We start from the raw sequence: 14,151 nt of genomic DNA on the forward strand, positions 1-14,151 counted from the left end.
AATTTCCCAGATGGGGATGAGCAACTGCAAAAAACACCATGTCTGAAGTGCCTCCTGTATGTTTGGCTGTGCCCCTTGTACATTGTGTAACTTTCTCTCCAGTGAAAGTCCCAGTCCTTATTTTCCAGATGAAGACACAGGTGTGACAGAGTGGAATGACTTGCCCCAGGCAACACTTCTGGGCTCTTTCTGGCCCTTTCTCCTCTACTTGTTTTTCAGCGTCTTCAGCCTTCCGCCGTAACCAGAGAGGGGAGAGAGGCAACACCGTGGGGGAGGGAGGCCACATCTTACACTCTTGCTATGGAGTTTAGCACATAATAATAAGTCCTTTTTGAGTAAATCATTCTTCCCATCAGCGCACCAAGCTGGGATGATGTCCCCATTTCACACCTGAGACTACTGAGGCTCAGAGGCATTCCTGGGAGGGGGTTTCCCCAGCTGCCCCAGCAGCATGACCCTCCAAGTATCTATCTCTCCTTGGAGAGCAGCCGTAGACCCTGCCCAGCTGTGATTCCTGGAGTGTTTACTGTGCACCCGGGGCGGGCTGGACCAGGCAGGCGGGGGCGGACAAAGTCCGGGGAATATAAAGGCCTGGCCAGCAGCATCCGTTCAGTCCCAGTTCAGAGCAGCAGGAGCATAGCCATGCCAGGGCAGCGACCCACGACACCGTGCCATCCTGCAATGCTGCTGATGCTGCTGACGCTCTCGTGGCTGCCGTCGGGAGGAGCCCTATCTCTGGCCCAGGAGCACCTTCCAGCCTTCCCAGGACCCTCAGAAGTGCACTCCAGTCCGAATGCCTCCAGATTGCAGGAGCTCCGGAAAAGATATGAAGATTTGCTGACTAGGCTTCGAGGGAACCAAACTTGGGAAGACTCGAACCCCGACCTCAGCCCTGCCACTCAAGTCCAGATACTCACCCCAAAGCGTGAGTGAAATCTCAAATACACATCCCCAGCCCCCACCCCAGCAGCTTCTATCATCTAACCAGTGGTTCTGAGTCATAGAGCCTGACGCTGAGTCTCAGTTTCCCCATCTGTGAGCCAGACAAGAATGGCCCCCACTCGGGGCTGATGAGGGAGCTAGGGACCCTCTTGCATCGAGACAAGGCAAGGCTTAACCAACATGAAAAAGGAGAGTTACATTTCCTCGGATAGCAAATGGGGAAACTGAGGCCGAGAACAGCCAGAGACTCTCCTGAAGGCTCACAGAGCCTGGAGAGCTCTAAAACGAGGTGGGACCTGGGCAAGCGGTCCCTGTCTTGGAGGTAACAGGGTTTGAGGGTGGGTGGGATACAGAGGAAAGATGCAGGGGCAGGGTGGGGGATGGAGGGGGAGTCGGTGGGACTTAGCAGTGTGCAATGTCTGGCAGAACCAACCGGAGCTGGTTTTGAGTCTGATGCAGTCTCGATGCAAGGCACTGCTGAAGTCGCACGTGGTGGGTGCCTAGAAACACGGAGGGAGTATTTTCACGTCCCCCATGGAGGCTCCTGCAGGCAGAGAGGGTGGAAGAAGATCTGGGCTGCACTGGGAACTTGGAGGGGCTGGGGTGAAGAGGAAGCGCCCCTATCCGGCCCTAACCCCCAGGGCTGTAAGACTTCAGGTGAACCTCTCACCCTTTCCGAGCCCAGGGAGCCCATGGTGCTCGTGCAGCGACTCAAACCCCAGTCCTCATAGTGTCCCCCACACCTGTCCCAGCCCGGGGGTCTGCGGATCCCAGGAAGCCTGGTACCCTTCACTTCTCAGATAGGAAACCAAGACCCAAGGAGTTGAAAACACAGTGGCTGGTCACTGAATCCCCAGTCCCAGGCACTTAATAGGCCTTCAGTGAAAAAGTTTTTGACTGCCAGGAGAAGGCAGAATCAGCATTTGAATCTCAGGCTCTCTAAATATTGGATATTTATTAATTCCACCAAATATTTACTAAGCACCTACTGTGTGCCAGGTACCACGGTGATCAGGCAGAGGGAAATCCCTACTGAGATTCTAGTAGGGGCAACGAAATGATACAGTACAACCAAATAGAACACAGTGGTGCCTATTTTAGGCAGGCTGGAAGAATTCAGGGAAAGTGTGGCTGAAAGGGTGAAGAGTGAAGGAAGCAGTTTACACAATGGCCCTGAGGTGGGATCCAATCTGGCTCGTGGGAGGAAATGGGCACATTCATGCCCAGCACACAGTAGGCTTGTGGGTGACTGGCCTTCCCCTCTCTCTCCCACAGTAACACTTGGACCAGGCGGCCACCTGCACCTGCGCATCCCTCCGGTCAACCTGACTAAGGGGCTCCCTGCAGCCTCCCGCCTCCATCAGGCCCTGCTCAAACTGTCCCTGCCAGAGTCGAGATCGTGGGATGTGACGCGACTGCTGCAGCGTCACATTGGCAGCGTCGGAGTGTCCCGGGCGTCTGCACTGGGCCTGCACCTGCTGCCGCCTTCCGCTCGGTGGCTGGCTGCATCACCTTCTGCACAGCTCCGGCTAGAGCTGCAGTGGAGGCCAAGCGCCCGCAGGGGACGCCGCAGCGCGCCCGCGCGCGCCCGGGACGGCTGTCCGCTTGGGGAGGGGCGATGCTGCCGCCTACAGAGCTTGCGTGTATCGCTCGAAGACTTGGGCTGGTCGGACTGGGTGATTGCGCCGCGGGAGCTGGACGTGCGCGTGTGCAGCGGTGCGTGCCCAAGCCAGTTTCGGTCGGCTAACAGGCATGCCCAAATGGTGGCGCGTCTGCACCGCTTGAAGCCTGGGCTTGCTCCTGCACCATGCTGCGTTCCCTCCAGCTACGAGCCGGTGGTACTCTTGCACCGGGATAGCGAGGGCCATGTGTCCCTCACGCCCTACGAGGACCTCGTGGCCAACGACTGCCACTGCTTATGAGCTGACCTAGGCCTTCACTTGCGGCACGTGTGCAATGGAGGTGACCTCAGCCCTTGCCTGTTGAATGAAATACGCTAGTGGGACCTGAAGTACCCCATCATAACCACTGCCGTCTGTGGCCTCCCGCCTACACTGCTGTATTTATAAGTTGGTATTTATTACTAATTTATTGGGGTTACCGGCCTGGGGACCGAAGGGCTTGGGGAGGACTGGGCCAGCAAAGTGTGCAGTTATTTAAACTCTGGTTAATAAAAATGAAGCTATCTGACCTGACTCCTGTGATGCCCAGATAGAGCTGGGGACCTTGGGAAGAGCCCACCCCTGGCTGGCCCCACTTCCCACAGGAGACCTGGTATAGGGGTGCAGGGTTCAAGGAATGGGCAGCAGGGTGTTCTTGGAGATGACAGACAATTGGGTGTGCGTAGTAATGGCTTCAAGAGCAGCCTGGGACAGACATTTCTCTGTCTCAATGCTTGCACAGCCCCTGTCTCTCTAAGGGTGTCCATCTCCTCATCTCTTATTACTCCTGTTTCTGGAAGACTTAAAATATATTGGGCCCTGGCTGGTGTAGCTCAGTGGTTTGAGTGCAGGCCTGCAAACCAAAGGGTCACTGGTTCGATTCCCAGTCAGGTCACATGCCTGGGTTGCAGGCCAGGTCCCCAGTGGGGGAAACACAAGAGGCAACCACACATTGATATTTCTCTCCCACTCTTTCTCCTTCCCCTCGCTCTAAAAATAAATAAATAACTTAAAAAATATAGATTGGTATATGAGACCTAAAACAGACCTAGAGACTAATTCTATGACCACATTTTACAAATCGGGGGACTGAGACCATGCCTCCCAATGCCCCAGCCATGTTCTGCATCTTTATTAGGATATTTATGAGTAAGAAAAAGAGAAGGGGCTCAGTGGATTGAGCGCTGGCCTGCAAACCAAAAAGCTGAAGATTTGATTTCTAGTTAGAGCACATGCCTGGGTTATGGGCCAGGTCCCCAGCTGGGGTTGAACAAGAGACCACAGATTGATGTTTCTCCTTCACACTGATGTTTCTCTCTCTCTTCCTCTGTCTCTAGTAATAAATAAAACCTTAACATATTTATCCAGATGGGTAGCAGCAGTGGTGTGCTGTGGAAAGGCTGTGGCAGTGGGGGGGTGGGGCACAGACAGGAGGGATACCTTAGGAGCAAGCAATCCCAGCCCCAGGCCAGACTGCATAGCCCAGGGTTCCAGCACGGGGAAGATAGATCCTCATTACCTCTGGCTGTAAAAACCACTGGGAGTTGGGACATCGGAAGAAATTGATGGATTTTCACTGCTTAAAGGGTCCATACAGTCTAAGAATGTACACAAACCTATCCACTCCGGGATTCACCATGGGAGCACCAGCTGGAAGGGTACCAGTCGCACACCGGAAGGGAGTGAAGTGATGGGGGACCAGCAGAATCCAGGCTGTGGCATTGTCCCCTCTCCGAGCCCTCCCCACACAGTCCCAATGCAGTAAAGCAGGTGTCCTGCCCTGGCAATTACCTAAGACTCTGCCACACACAATTTACAGGTGCTTTTTCTACATAGGCCACACTACTAAGACGGAGTAAAAACAGCTCTATCTAATACACAGAAACAAACACAGGGAGAGACTAAATTGCTAAATTGAGGAGACAAAGAAATATGGCCCAAATGAAAGAACAGAACAAAACCCCAGAAAAGGAACCAAGCAAAATGGAAATAGCCAGCCTATCAGATGCAGAGTTCAAAACACTGGTGACCAGGATGCTCAGAGAACTCCTTGATTATGGCAAAAAAATAAAGGAAGAAATGAAGGTTACACTACGTGAAATAAAGAACAATCCATAGGAAACCAACAGAGAAGGGAAGAAGCTGGGATTCAAAACAACAATGTGGAACATAAGGAAGAGATAAACATTCAACCAGAACAAAAAAGGAATGAGAATTCAAAAAAATGAATATAGGCTTAGGAACCTTTGAGACATCTCCAAAGTGCCAACATCTGAATCATAGGGATGCTGGAAGGAAAAGAGGAAGAGCAAGAAACTGACAACTTATTTGGAAAAGTAATGAAAGAAAACGTCCCTAATTTGGTGAAGGAAATAGACATACAAGTCCAGGAAACAGAGAGAGTCCCAAACAAGTTGGACCCAAAGAGGAACACACCAAGACACATCGTAATTAAAATGCCAAAGGTTAGAGATAAAGAGAGAATCTGAAAAGCAGAGAGTTACCTCCAAAGGAGTTCCCATAAGACTATCAGTGGATTTCTCAAAAGAAACTTTGCAGGTAAGAAGGGACTGGCAAGAAGTATTCAAAGCTTTGAAAAACAAGGACCTACAACTTAGATTTCTCTATCCCACAAAGCTATCATTTAGAATGGAAGGAAAGATAAAGTGCTTCCCAGACAAGGTAAAGCTAAAGGAGTTCATCACACCCTCACCCCCCAGCCATTATTACAGGAAATGTTAAAAGGACTAAGAAAAAGATCAAAACCATGAACATTAACAAGGCAACAAACTCAACTATCAACAATTGAATCTAAACAAACAAACTAACTAAGCAAACAACTAGAACAGGAACAGAATCATAGATATGGAGATCATCTGGAGGGTTATCAGTGGGGAGGAGGAAATGGAAGAATGGGGAAATGGTGCAGGGATTAAGAAGTGTATCTGGGGGGAACAAAATAGGGGGAAGTTACGAATAGCGTAGGAAATGGAGTAGCCAAAGAACTTATATGCATGACCCATGGACATGAACTAAGGAGGGGGTTTGCTGGAGGTAAGGGGGGTCCTGGGCAGAGGGGGTCAAAGCAGGGGAAATGGGACAACTGTAATAGCATAATCAGTAAAATATTTTTTAAAAGAACTCTAAGTGGTCACAAAGATGGCTGAATTGAAATAAGTAAAAAAAAAATCTTCAAAAAAGAAAGGGGGTGACATTCTGGGTAAAAAAAATGGCTTCAGGAGGGAGGTGGGCCTGGTGGGGACAGGCCCAGACCACAAAAGCAGAGGGATGGGAGAGGGCAGTGAGGTGGGCAGGCCTGGATCCTGCAGTCCTCAAGTACCAGGCTGAAGATCCAGAGACAATGGGGAGCCATGGAGGGTGTGTGAGTAGTGGAGGGGCACAGTCCTGATTCATAAAAAACAAAAATCCATCTGAGGTTGGCATGGGACACCGTGGGGGCTGAGTCTGGATGCCAGGCGCCTGGGAAGGGGGCCTGAGAAGGACAGAGGGAGGGGACTGGAGAGAAATTCAGAAGTCTCAGAGATCTAGTTCTGAGAGCTCAGGAAGTCCCCACCGGAAGGACCCTTTACCCCCGAGCTAGCAGCCTCATCTGCCTCACAGAGTTTATTGAACACCACCTGCACATCAAGAGGGAGGTGACAATAGTTTAAACTTTGAATTTCCTGTGTCTGTGTTGGGGTCTCTCCTCTTTCCTTTCTAGCAGCCAAAGGTGCTGAAGAGCAGAGCGGGGGCTGAGGAGGAACCTCCAAGACAGTTCCTCCCTGTCCCCATTCCTCAGACTGGGAGACTGAGGCCAGGAGAGATCCAGAATGGCCCTGGAAGAGGGCAGGCTGGAGTTCAGGCCATTGCAGGCTCAGTGCCCAGGGATCACGTACTCCTCATCAACCGGTGGGGTCTGGCCCAGGGCCTGCAGGTTGCCGTAGATGGGCTGGGAGGCCTGGCGGGGGCTCTGGGAAGCCTGGGGGAGGCTTTCGTAGTTCATGTAGAGGTCGTTGTCCTCTGAAGGGTGAGCCCTGTGGGGACAGACAGAAGGGTAGGAAGGAGAACTCGGGGTAGGCACATCAGCTATGGGAAGCAAAGAGAGTTCAGGGTGGCCAAGTCCACTCTTAATATTTACATACAAGGAAACGGAAGCACGAGGCACTGTTCTCCCAGCTGCAACTTTCTCTGAGGAAAGGAGGTCAGGGTCAGCAAGTCTGGAAAGACTGTTGGTCCAGCACTATAATGCTGTGGTCCAAGGACTTTAAGCCATTTTAAGACCCCCCCCCCCCCTTAAAGTTGAGATGGTTGCCCATTTTTTACATTAAAATCTAGACTTCAGTTTCCTCTCAAAAAATCGGAACCTCTGGTCACACCAGCCACATGAACACAAGTGGCTGGAGCCAGTGTCTGCCCCTTTAGATGGAAAATGTTTCTACAGTCCCTGAAGCAGTGGACTTTGTGACTGCAATATAAAAATAAGTCTCTGAGGCTCAGTTTCTGTGTCCATAAAACTAGTCAGGGAGGAGATTGCTTCTTAGCAATGTCTAGCTATGGTAAGCAAGACTCTTAGAAGAACTTTCCTGCATCTAGAACATCCTAATCCCACCCTGGGTCCTCTTGTAACAAAGGCCAGTTTGGGTAAATGGTGTCTATCTACCACTCACACTATAGTATGAATTATTCCAAACACATATATGGTTGTATGGTGATGGACAGGACTGGGAGTCAGGGTTTGTTTCCTACCTCTGCTTTTGACTTACTGTGTGACCTTGGGCAAATCATTCCCCTCCCTCCCAGACCATGACATTCTGAAACTGTAAAATGTAAAAGATGAATGGCACATTCAATCCTAAATGTTTTTGGAAGAGACTGGCCCTGAGCCCTTGTTGAGAGTGAGGCATAGGCAAGCAGCAGAACACAAGCTGCCTTAGCAAGTGTCGTTCCTTCGAATCCCTACCGCAGTCCACTTCTGCTTTTAAGCCATATTTTCATCTGCTTTGCATATTCTCTCACTTCTCATCAATAGACTGCTACTAGTCTCCCCACATGGGGATCTCGCTGCTCAAACCCAGCCTGAACCCTTTTCCCTTCTCACTTGGATCCTCTCAACCCCTTCAGCCTCAGCTCTGATGTTTTGCCGTTTCCAAATCCATTAACAGCAGATTCTCTGTTCTTTCCCACTTTCTGACATTTGTTTCTGCTGATGCCCACCCCCACCCCCCACCCCACCACTCCTTGTCCATCCTGGAATAGGTGAACGTACCTATCCAACCCCAGCCTGATCTAGAGGTGTTGGGACTTTGTAGGGGAGAGGGATACAGATGGCTTTCCTAGCATCTCCCGTGTGTCTAAGGGAGATGGGGGGAGGGCTGTCCCCATTACACAAAGACACAGCTCTGGGTCACATGAGATCGGCTGCCAGGCTGCTGACTGCTACCACAGAGCTCCGACTCCGCCTAGAGTGCTTGCCCCCTCTCTCCCTGTCTTTGGCCGCTAGAAACTGGGTTTGTGGGTCATGAAGTAGGAGCTTGTCCCATCTACAGGAGCTCACTTCATTCTTACCCTAACTCCATGAGGTGAAGACTGCTATTATCCCCATTTTATAGGTGAGGAAACTGAGGCCCAGAGAGGGAAAAATTACTTGCTCAAGATCACAAAGAAGCCTGCAAGAGGCACAGCTGAGATCTGAATACTAGCCACCTGGCTTGAGTCTTGCAGGCAGATGTGTGTAGGTCACTCACCCGTGTTTGGTCCACTGGTGCTCGGCAGGTGGCTGGCCCACAAACACATTCTCATAGTCAGGTGTGGGGGGCCTGGGCAGGGTGTCCGCTGGTTGCTTAGGGCTGTGGCTCCGGCTACTGTACCTCGGCTGCCGGCCGGAACCGGACCTAGGACCATCTGCAGCAGCCCATGTTTTGCCCAGGCCCTGGCTACTGGGTGCCCAGCGTGCCCGGAATCTCCAGGCCAGCAATGAGCCAGCTATGAAGAGCCCGAGGAGCAGGCCTCCACTGGCCACCAGCACCCCAATGGTCATAGAGGACAGGCCAGGTGGGCAGCCGCTCTCCAGGAAGGTGGAGAGGTTGTGCCAGGTGCCAGCTCGTTCATCCAGGCACTGCAGAAGTGGTGGGTCAGAGCAGTTCTTGTCCTGCCGGACCTTATGCCAGGGGGCTAGGGCGCAGAGGCAGTTGGCTTTCAGGTCAAGGCTGCAGAGCTCTGCCAGCATCGCAGGCACGTGTTCCAGGGGGTTGTATGTCACATTCAGGATCTGCAGGTTATGAAGGGTGTCAAAGAAGGTCTGTGGGAGCTCTCGAAGTTCATTAGCAGACAGGTCGAGGAGGCGAACTCCGACAGCCTGCAGAGACGTGTTCCAGGGCAGGTTCAGGTGTTGACCACTGAAGTTCAGGCATGGGGTTCTGAACTCCCTGGTCCAGTTCACGGTCCCCAACGACACGTTGCAGGACAATCCCAGGCTGCACGGATCCTGCAGTAGCAGCAGCAACCACGGTGCCCACGCCAGGGCGCCCCCCATTCAAGCAACCTAAGCAAAGACACCGGAATCTAAGCTCTGACCTCTGCCTGTGGTCATCTTCTCCCTCACCACCTGGGTTTATTATTAGTTAGTTTGGTTTTTTTCAATATCTGAAAACATCTCAGGCTGCTTCTGGTAATAGGCAAGCCCTCACTTGTCAGCCCCTCACTGCTTCACTCTGGCTTCTAGTCTCAGTCTCTTCTCTGAGAAATGGGTACATAACCCCAGAGCCCATCTTAGAGGGTGAGGAGGAGACCTAGACCATGCATCCCCTTCCCCTTCTCCCAGATGAGCTCCTTGAGCTTGGCCCAACCCCCCAATATTTCTGGCAGCTTCATTGCCCAAGATGGGACCACATGCAAATAAGTGGTTGCCTTGCAAATAGCCCCGCCCCCAAACTACTGCGATAGCTGGATAGCTGGGAGTCCCACACTGGGCTGCCTGGAGTGGGGGCTGCTGACCTCTGACTTGCAGCCCCTGCACAGACCCCAATTCTAGCCTCTGTCTTACCTTTGCAGGCCCGCCGTTATGAGTTTACCTGGGCAGTGCTGGAAAACTCCCACTCAGAAAAACTTCGTGGTGGCTCACCTGGACTGGGGTCTCAGTGGCCGGCACCCTCTCAGATACTCTGTGGCCCCTGGTGCTCCTCAGACTCTGCACCCAGCAACGCAGGGGAAGAGGAACTGGTCTCCGAGTGGAGTGCAGAGGGCAAGAATGAAGAAACACAAAGACCCGCCCTTCTGCAAGGCCTCCAGGCTCCGGATTCTCATGGGAGGGGGAGGGGTGGCCTGCTTCCCTCTTGCTATAGCACGGTCATCCCCTACTAACACCTCAACTGACTGCTACCTCATCGACTCACTTCCTGGTCAGCTCAGCTGACTCCCAACTCTTGTCTTCATTTATCCATTCAGCAAACATCAAGAGGTCTCAGCCCCATCCAGATTTCTGAAGAAGACCCAGTCTTGAGAGAGGACAGAGCCAGACACAGACAACCTAGTCCCATGGAGGCAGGGAAGGGCTAGAGGGAAGGACAGAGTCCTGGAAGCTTCTTGGAGGAGGAGACATTAAAACTGGGGCTTTAACACATGCATAGAAGTTTGCTGAGGATTTTTAAAACCTGCCTTTGACTCTCCAAGCTTCTAGCCTCTTCCACAGACTCAGGGCTCTTACCCATGTACAAAGACTCCTCCATACTGAGTGGGAGGGTGTGAGAGGGTCTCCTGGGGGAGAGGACATTGATTGAGTCTGAGGCTTGGACGATGAGTCTCGTGGCAGCAGTGGCAGGCAGAAACAAATGCACTTTCAGGTTCCAGGCAGAAGGCACAGCAGGAGCAAAGGCCCTGGGCCCTGGGCTCAAAGCATGAGCCCTGGGCCTGGAGGTTAGAGATGGAGAGACTGGAGTGGGGATGCTAAGAGGAGAAACTGGTGGTATACGTGTGGGAAGTTGGGGATGGCACAGGTCTGGAAACAGACTGAGGAGTGGGGTTTTTTCTCAGGTCCTTGGGAAGCCAAAGCTGAAGTGTAAGCAGGGGCGATATGTAGGCACTGGATCAAGACACACATCTGGAGTGAGCCTGGGGCCTGGAGGTGGAGCCTGGGGAGGAGGCTGGATCCCAGAGGGGGAGGGGGATCTGAGTCAGACCTGAGGGGTAGTGACAAAAGTGTGACTTTGGAGGGGGTGGCAGGGGTGGGCTGGGAGTGTTTCGGCCACACTGGAGTCCTGACATCAGGCAGACCCAGTTCAATTCCATTCTAGCCCCTGACTCACTGTGTGGCCTTAGCTGCTCTGTGCCTCAGTTTCCACATCTGTAAAATGGGATAAGTGCTTATAGGCTTCTGGACTCTTGGAGGCTGCAGTTCACTCCGTCTGCTTTACCGGTCCTCAGACTCAGGTTTTGAGCTGAGACTTTGCAGAAAGGGTTGCAAACTGCTCTTCGACACAGCCAAAGATACTCCTAATAAGAAAATGCACATCGCAACAACTCAGAGCCTGTTTGTTTTCACTCATCAGTTTGACAAGAGTCCAACAGTGTGAAAACACTGGTGCTGGCTGTGCTGTGGGAAAACAGGCAATCCCACGCATGTGGGGGAGCATCCACAGTGCTGCCCCACAGAGGGCACCCTGGCACAGGCCACCAGAATCATGACCACATGTGTCCACTTACCCAGCAATTCCACTCTGGGGCTCCCTCGAATATCTCCTTGTTTGCAGAATGATAGGGGTGTGAACTGATGAAAGATGAACACGGTGTGGACCATCCACAGCATGGGATATTACTCAGCCACACAAGGTCTGTCCAGAAAAAGTCCAGCCAACACCAATATAATGAGAACGGTTTGTGTGACATCGATGTAACCTGGCAGCCAAGGAGAGTGGACTGAATGCCACTGAACTGTTCACTTTAAAATGGCTAACATGGTAAATTTTATATTAAGTAAGTGTCTTTTGCACAATAAAGAAGATAAATCAGAAAGATGACACGACAATTAGATGATTCATTGTGGCAATGTTTGTTATATGAAAAAAATTATTAACAACCTAAGGGGTTGGTCAGGTTAAAAACAGTTCATCTATCTTGGCAGGGCAGGGGGAGGGGTGGTGCCACAGAACCATGAAAACAAAAGTATGGACCTTTATGAACAAATATGGAGAGACTCATTTATTTCCTCCACAAACCCTTATTAAGTTCCTATTGTGTGCCCTGGCTGGTGTGGCTCAGTGGATTGAACACCAGCCTGCAAACCAAAGGGTCGCCAGTTCAATTCCCAGTCAGGGCACATGCCTGGGTTGCGAGCCAAGTTGGGCCCCCAGTAGGGGGCACGTAAGAGACAACCACACATTGATATTTCCCTCCCTCTTTCTCCTTCCTTTCCCCTCTCTCTAAAAATAAATAAGTATTTTTTAAAAAGTTCCTATTATGTGCGGGGAACTGGTCTAGGAGTGGTGGATATAGCCAAGAACAAAACAGATAAAATGCCTGTCCCTGTGGGGTTGTTGGAACAGTCACAGAGACAGGGGACAGACAGCATCCATCAGAAAAATATGCAATGGTTGGGGGGTGGGTGATGAAGAGAAAAATAAGAATGAGAATCCATTAGCCAGGATGGGGACTTTTCAATGGGATGATCAAAGGAGTCCTTATTGAGGAGGATAAAGAAGCTTATTGAGTAAGGAGGTGGGGGAAGGGCAGCCAAAGCATGGAACAGCCTGTGCAAAGGCCCTGGGGTAGAAGTTGGCCTGAGTAAGAGCAGATGTCTCTGAGAGAAAACACTAACTTAAAAAAAGGAAATAATAATCCCTGGCTGGTGTGGTTCAGTGGATCGACTGCAGGCCTGTGAACCAAAGGGTCACCGGTTCGATTCCCAGTCAGGGCACATGCCTGGGTTTCAGGCCAAGCCCCAAGTAGTGGGCGTGTGAGAGGCAACCGCACATTGATGTTTCTCTCCCTCTCTTTTCCCTTCTGTTCCCCTTTCTTTAAAACATAAATAAATAAAATCTTTTAAAAAAACAAATAATAATAATTTCCTAGATTTCATTTACCTAAAGAAATTTTGGATGGGACACAAAAAACAAATACCTATAGTTATTTCTCAGTGGCAGGTGGGTAGGAGGGAGAATCTCACCATGTATGTTTTAATATTTTTAATTTTAGGACCCTATCATTTCACTTGATTGCAAATTGTAGTCAGAATAAAAACCTTAGCCCTGGCTGGTGTGGCTCAGTGGACTGAGCACCAGACTGCGAAACAAAGAGTCTCCTGTTTGATTCCCAGTCAGGGCACATGTCTGGGTTGCAGGCCACGTCCCCAGTAGGGGGCGCGCAAGAGGCAACCACACAGTGATATTTCTCTCCCTCTTTGTCCCTCACTTCCCTTCTCTCTAAAAAACAAAACATTAAAATTAGCCAGCAAGCACACACAAGATACTCGGGCTTTCAGGGCAAGAGGGACAAGAGGGGTTCCAGCTGGCCTGGATGCAGGTTGGCCATCTCCCACGCCCCACACCCTGGGAGAAGTTGACAGTGTCCAGCACTGAGGCTTCTTAAAATAAGAGGAAATGTGGAAATGAGGAAGCACAAGACACTCCAGCTGTGGGGGAGGGGGAGGGGAGGGGAGGGGAGGGGAAGAGGGAGGGGGAGAGGCAGACATGGGGCCTGAGACAGTGGGTCTGGGGGACCTGGGGGCTTGGGGTCTGGTACAACTAGGGTCCTGAAGTTTGGGAGGATTAGCTCCTGGGGCTTGGGAGTCTGGAAATCCCTGGCATTTGGTGGGTCCTGAGGTCTGGAGCATATCAGGGGTTTGATGCTGGGGTCTGGGTCTCTTGCTACAGTCCCATGGGCCATGCCTAGGCCTGTGGAAGGGAGGAGCTTGGGGCTCTGCTGTCCCTCACCCTGGCTGAGGGGAGCTGGAATCTTCTGGAGGGCATATTTTCACACTCCTTCTCCTGCTCTCCTGACACACTGAGCAGGTCTTGGGCCTGAGTCCCAGCCAGGGCCAGCCCATCAGCACAAAGAGCTCTGGAGACCGTCAGAGACACTCAAAGAGTGATACACAGGGACTTCCCTCAGTTAAGCTATGTTCGCCCAACACCTTCTGACCATCCTGTACCCACCCCACACTGGGTGAGGCCTCAGCCTGGGCCCTGCCCCCAGGAGACCCTAGACTCTCTGGCTCAGCCCTCTTCTTGGCTTCCTGCCATCTCCATTCTCTCCTGACCACCTTTGAAACCCCACCCCTCCCTTAGAGCCCAGCCTCCCCCAAGGAAAGGGGTAGGGCAGCCTGACAAATCAGCAGCAGGAGAGCCTGTTTGGGGTGCCTGGGGATCTTCAGGAATCTGAGGGGCTCTGGAGCCAGCAGGTCAGGGCAGAAGACAGGTGTGATGACCAAGGGCAGGGCTGGGGCAGCGAGGCCGACTAGGAGCAAACCTCGAATGTGGGTGACGGCAGACTTCTATGTATTCGTTCAGCAAACGTGGCTGAGGTCTGCTTGGCCACTGCATTGTTGTGTGACCTTCAG

General features: G+C 51.7%; 2 protein-coding genes across 4 annotated transcripts; one reads left to right on the forward strand and one right to left on the reverse strand.

Annotated features, from left to right (window-relative positions):
* The first annotated feature begins 624 nt into the window (after positions 1-624).
* GDF15 (growth differentiation factor 15) lies at positions 625-3,132 on the forward strand. Its single transcript, XM_028519578.2, has 2 exons — positions 625-925; positions 2,218-3,132. The coding sequence occupies exons 1-2, from the start codon at positions 643-645 to the stop codon at positions 2,862-2,864; spliced, it is 930 nt and encodes a 309-aa protein (XP_028375379.1). The 5' UTR covers positions 625-642; the 3' UTR covers positions 2,865-3,132.
* A 2,580-nt stretch (positions 3,133-5,712) lies between these two features.
* On the reverse strand, positions 5,713-9,838 carry LRRC25 (leucine rich repeat containing 25). Of its 3 annotated transcripts, none has more exons than XM_036032585.1 (3): positions 9,646-9,838; positions 8,348-9,144; positions 5,713-6,637 (listed from the first exon to the last, which is right to left on the reverse strand). In XM_036032585.1, exons 2-3 carry the CDS (start codon positions 9,133-9,135, stop codon positions 6,478-6,480), a joined length of 948 nt encoding a protein of 315 aa, XP_035888478.1. In that variant the 5' UTR covers positions 9,136-9,144; positions 9,646-9,838; the 3' UTR covers positions 5,713-6,477. The 3 variants fall into 3 exon arrangements, with proteins under 3 accessions (XP_035888478.1, XP_035888479.1, XP_028375378.1); XM_036032586.1 differs by having other exon boundaries at positions 9,724-9,836; XM_028519577.2 differs by lacking the exon at positions 9,646-9,838 and having other exon boundaries at positions 8,348-9,455.
* Positions 9,839-14,151: the final 4,313 nt, after the last annotated feature.

This window comes from Phyllostomus discolor, chromosome 8 (assembly GCF_004126475.2).
Source record: "Phyllostomus discolor isolate MPI-MPIP mPhyDis1 chromosome 8, mPhyDis1.pri.v3, whole genome shotgun sequence".
Taxonomy (NCBI): Eukaryota; Metazoa; Chordata; class Mammalia; order Chiroptera; family Phyllostomidae; genus Phyllostomus; species Phyllostomus discolor.

Excerpts from the sequence above, each read along its gene's own strand:
- LRRC25 (XM_036032585.1), bottom strand. The coding sequence starts at position 9,135 with ATGGGGGGCGCCCTGGCGTGGGCACCGTGGTTGCTGCTGCTACTGCAG. Across the intron at positions 6,638-8,347 it reads CACCAGTGGACCAAACACGG|GGCTCACCCTTCAGAGGACA; the intron begins GTGAGTGACCTA and ends CTGTCCCCACAG.
- GDF15 (XM_028519578.2), top strand. The coding sequence starts at position 643 with ATGCCAGGGCAGCGACCCACGACACCGTGCCATCCTGCAATGCTGCTG. Across the intron at positions 926-2,217 it reads CCAGATACTCACCCCAAAGC|TAACACTTGGACCAGGCGGC; the intron begins GTGAGTGAAATC and ends TCTCTCCCACAG.